The 4,332-nt window shown below is 38.7% G+C and overlaps 1 protein-coding gene across 1 annotated transcript; it reads right to left on the bottom strand.

Annotated features, from left to right (window-relative positions):
• Positions 1–218: 218 nt before the first annotated feature.
• LOC149265120 (uncharacterized) lies at positions 219–2,823 on the bottom strand. Its single transcript, XM_089391715.1, has 2 exons — positions 2,278–2,823; positions 219–1,855 (listed from the first exon to the last, which is right to left on the bottom strand). The coding sequence occupies exons 1-2, from the start codon at positions 2,369–2,371 to the stop codon at positions 432–434; spliced, it is 1,518 nt and encodes a 505-aa protein (XP_089247841.1). The 5' UTR covers positions 2,372–2,823; the 3' UTR covers positions 219–431.
• Positions 2,824–4,332: the final 1,509 nt, after the last annotated feature.

Below are 4,332 nucleotides of genomic sequence, written 5' to 3'. Positions count from 1 at the left end.
ATCAATATCGATTTCTTTTTATATCAATATCAATTCTCCTTTAATTCTCGGCATACTCTTCCCTTTTCTTTATAAATTAATTTACTCATCTAAAACTTTTCCATGTATACACTTACCCATCTAAAACTTTTCCATATATACACGATTAACACTTAAAAATCATAGGTATTCATTGAATTTACAAATACATATATTTAATTTTATTTTTTAAACAGGAAATTACAACTCTTCTCAACATACAAATTCAGTCCTATACGCTTCGGAGAATCTATCGCCTGACACCATCGCTATATCTCGCAAGATAAGACACAAACTCATGGCACATACATAGATGATAGAAGGATGACAACATTTTAATTTCTTTCACCATCGCCATGTCATAATCGTCATTTTGACGGACACACTTAATCCTCGTCTCCCACGAAAGAAAATCAATTTCCTTCGGGAATGCAGGGTCCACTACCATTCGGGCATTTCACTGGTTGACAGTTCCTTCTTTGCTTTTGACGAAGTTTCTTTTTCTGGTTTCTGGAGCTTCTGTTTCTGCTTATTGCCGGAGACGACGAATTTTCAGCCACTGGAGGCTTCTCAGCAGTAGAAGAAACAAGAGAAACGGCCACATCTTCCACTGGAGGCTTCTTACCAGTTGACGAATCAGGAAACTGAGGCACATCTTCAACTTCTTGCATTAATTCACAGTTTCTTCTCTGTTGTTGACGGAGCTTCCTTTTCTGCTTCTTGGAGCTTCTCTTTCTGTTTATTGCCTGCGATGTGGAGCTTTCATCCGCTGAAGGTTTCTTGACGGTTGACGAATCAAGAAATAGAGCCTCACCTTCCACTGGTACCTTGCTTTTATCAACAAAAATAGCAGTTGAAGAATCAAAATATGCAGCCAAATCTTCCGCTGGAGGCTTCTTACCAGTTGAAGAAGCCACTGGTGCCTTCATTTTATCAACACGAATACCAGCTGATTCAAGGTTTACAGCCGAATTTTCTATTGGTACCTTACTTTTATCCACGCTAATACCAATTGAAGAGTTGGGAGATACAGCCAAATCTTCCAGTGGAAGCTCCTTACCAGTAGAAGAATCAAGAAATATAGCCACGTCTTCCACTCGTACCTTAGCCTTATCAACGCTACTGTCAGTTGAAGAAGCAGGATATACAGACGAATCTTCCGCTGGTACCTTAGCCTTATCAAAGTTATTACGAGCTGAAGAATCAAGATTTACAGCCAAGTCTTCGACTGGCACCTTAGTTTTATCAACACGAACGCCAATATCTGCTGCATATCTCTTATAAGAGTAACTTACAACCAGCGCCAATGCCAGACATAGTGGGTGATTAAGCATATATCGATTGTCATAGACGAGACTAAAAGCAGAACAAACACCATTCATAGATGCTGCTTGCCCACTTCCTCCTGAACCCCTTCTTTTAACAATGTATCCCGTCCTGCAGTATATTGCAAAGTCCTCACAGTTGTTACAAAACAGATCGTAGTTTCCAAAACCATGTTTATGCAGATACATTGCACGATGAATGACTTCGTCTGGGGGATCAGACTGTGCAAGTGTACATGTTCCTCCGCGGACTTGTGCCAAAAATACAGCTTTACTAACACCATACTCAAATCGATGCACAGCTCCTCCATCAAGAAAACAATCTAGACAACACCGGATCACTCCACTATTTCCATATTGGAGGCCGCAGCTGTTAGGAGATCTTGGGCAACTCAGACGTTGTTTTGGTATTGAAGAAGAGGCAAATGAATTAATTAAACTGACCCCTGCTCCAATTTCTTGAACCGACCCTCTTGTAAAATGGACAACGTCATCATCCCCAACAAAAATCCCTGTGCAGGATCCCACGGAGCATAAGACGTGAGATGAACTTAAATGGGAAATCATGCAAAAACCAATTACATTTTATTGCAGAACAGCTAAGCAAAGTCATTATGGTAGACGAGAACAATAAACTACACGGAATCAAACTCTGCATCCAGATCAGTTAGATGCCAAAACAGAAATGACAAATATTGCAGATAAAAAGCTTAACGATAATTGGCAGCAAACCATAAATCAAACATTTGGAGGAAACACCTGGTAGTGTCTCCAACCTAATTTTATAGATATAGGATAATGTTGAAGTGAACTAAAGGCAGCGAACCGATTGGGGTATCCAATTAAAAACAAATGCATTAAAATCCAGAGGAATATAATGAGTTCTCTGTAATTATATTGAATATAAAGGTCATATTAATGCGAGGAAATGTACCGTGGTGAGCATATGTGTAAGCTGTCCTCCATGAGTAAACATGGTCGCCAGCTCTAAGATCCCTCCTGTCCACCTCGTTGAAGAGAATGCCCATTTAGATTATGTGAAGTGAGGTGGATCAGCAGAGTCGGTTGATGGCGCAATGCAGAAAACCCTCCTGTTGTCGAAATAGCAAGCGAAACGTTTTCAGATTTGCAAGACGATGTGGGAAATTTAGGCGTAAGCATCATTTATACATGTATGTCATTTGATGGTGGTGCTAAAGCGTAATGGGACGACCCACCACCAGGTTCCGCGAAGGTCACGCTTGCTTGCCTTTTCTTGGACGGCGCGGTATGCTATCACTGAGAAATTTCCAAAACGCGGATACATGATGGAATGGGCACACTAGTGTTTGGAAATTGCCCAGCACTTTTGTTAGGGGTTCAAATGAATTCATGGATCCATTACAGAACCCTTTCATTTTGCTATAAGCATAGATGGCACACATACATCCATTATAAAATCTCATATATACCCATTCTCATACATTTCCTCCTGGGCTCTGATAATGTAACACCATCTCCCAAGAATTCACTTATCCATCTCCTCATTGCTATCAGCATATGTGCCTCACACACACATTTGTTAGAGATGAATTTACTAATGCATCTCCTCATTGCTATGTACATCCATGCCACCCTCACACACCCATGACAGATGAATTGACTGACCCATGCATGCATGTCCCCGGGCCCCACACATCCATTACAGATGGAAATTGGAATCCCCTCATTGCTATGAACATACATGCCCCACCAGACGTCCTTTTCAGAACCATGAAACGACGGATCCACCCACCGCCTCATTGCTATGAGGTTATCATGCCCCACATACACATCCATTACAGAACCCTGTCATAGCTATGAGCATACCCACCACACATGAAATTTCAACCTCTTTTCGCCACCCTTGACGAAGTAGCCAAAATCGTGAACGGAATTTCCACAACCATACCGGATTTCTGATTCGCATACATCTGATTTCTGATGATCCTTGAAATTTCGGGCTAGTCAAAAGCTGCTTAATACACGTGGCGCCCGTACCTTGAAGATAGGAAAAGTTCCTTTGGTTTCTCATTGATTACGGTTAGTGAAGTTTAAGTTTGTATGATTAAAGTGAACACTGTTATTTTGCCACTTCAATTTGGAGTCGTATAGGGAGGCAGAGGAATTCTCTGGACTGCCTTTAAAAGAGTGGCTTGAATTTGAGTAAAAATATTTGAAAAAATATTGTAGTTACAATTTTTGAATTATATTTTTGATTGTGGAAATGTATTCATTACTATCAAAAATGTGTAACACATTCAAAATATTGAAATTTGATCGCTATAATTTGGATTTAGAAAAATTCCTTTAGAATTTTATTTGTTTATTGGAAACTAATTTACAAGGCAGTTTAATTAAGCAACTTTTTACATTTCATATTGCATGAAAATGATTTAAATTATATTTTTTTCCAGGTGTGTTTGGACAAATTTTTATTTAAAATTTAATTAAAAATATGTTTGAATTTTTTTTTTTAAATTGAATTATATAAATTTAACAAATTTAAAATAGTTTTTTTCTAATTACGCTGGTACTGACCATTACATCTAATGTTAAAAGATAGAGAGTTTCTAAAGCCCTAGGATAATTAGTTAATAGTTGAAACAAAAATTAAACTGGCACATAGAAATAGTAATAGCTAGGACGAGAAACTGTAGACAACCGCCTATACCGCCCTACCTTTCTCAGGCGCGAATAGCTAACTGCAGAGAGTGGCTCCTCCGTTAGTCGTCCTGTTCGTCTTCAGTTTCAGTGGTAAGACTTATAGGATTGCAAATATGGGTACATTCAGAGGGTTGCTCCACTCTACCATTAATTCGAGGGTAAGCCACTTTTCTTTTTTCTTTTGCATGAAAATAAAAAGATTTATGTTTTCCTTGAGACTAGATTTTTAAGAAAAAATTTATGTTTTCCTTGAGACTAGATTTTTAAGAAAATTACAAGTTGTGTGTCAACATTAGAGCAATGC

The sequence above is a fragment of the Pinus tabuliformis genome, chromosome 6, assembly GCF_031772625.1.
Source record: "Pinus tabuliformis cultivar Carrire ecotype Pingquan chromosome 6, CPIR1, whole genome shotgun sequence".
In the NCBI taxonomy this organism is placed as follows: Eukaryota; Viridiplantae; Streptophyta; class Pinopsida; order Pinales; family Pinaceae; genus Pinus; species Pinus tabuliformis.
This window is presented reverse-complemented; position numbering and strand designations above follow the sequence as displayed.

Excerpts from the sequence above, each read along its gene's own strand:
- LOC149265120 (XM_089391715.1), bottom strand. The coding sequence starts at position 2,371 with ATGGGCATTCTCTTCAACGAGGTGGACAGGAGGGATCTTAGAGCTGGC. Across the intron at positions 1,856-2,277 it reads TTACACATATGCTCACCACG|GGATTTTTGTTGGGGATGAT; the intron begins GTACATTTCCTC and ends GATCCTGCACAG.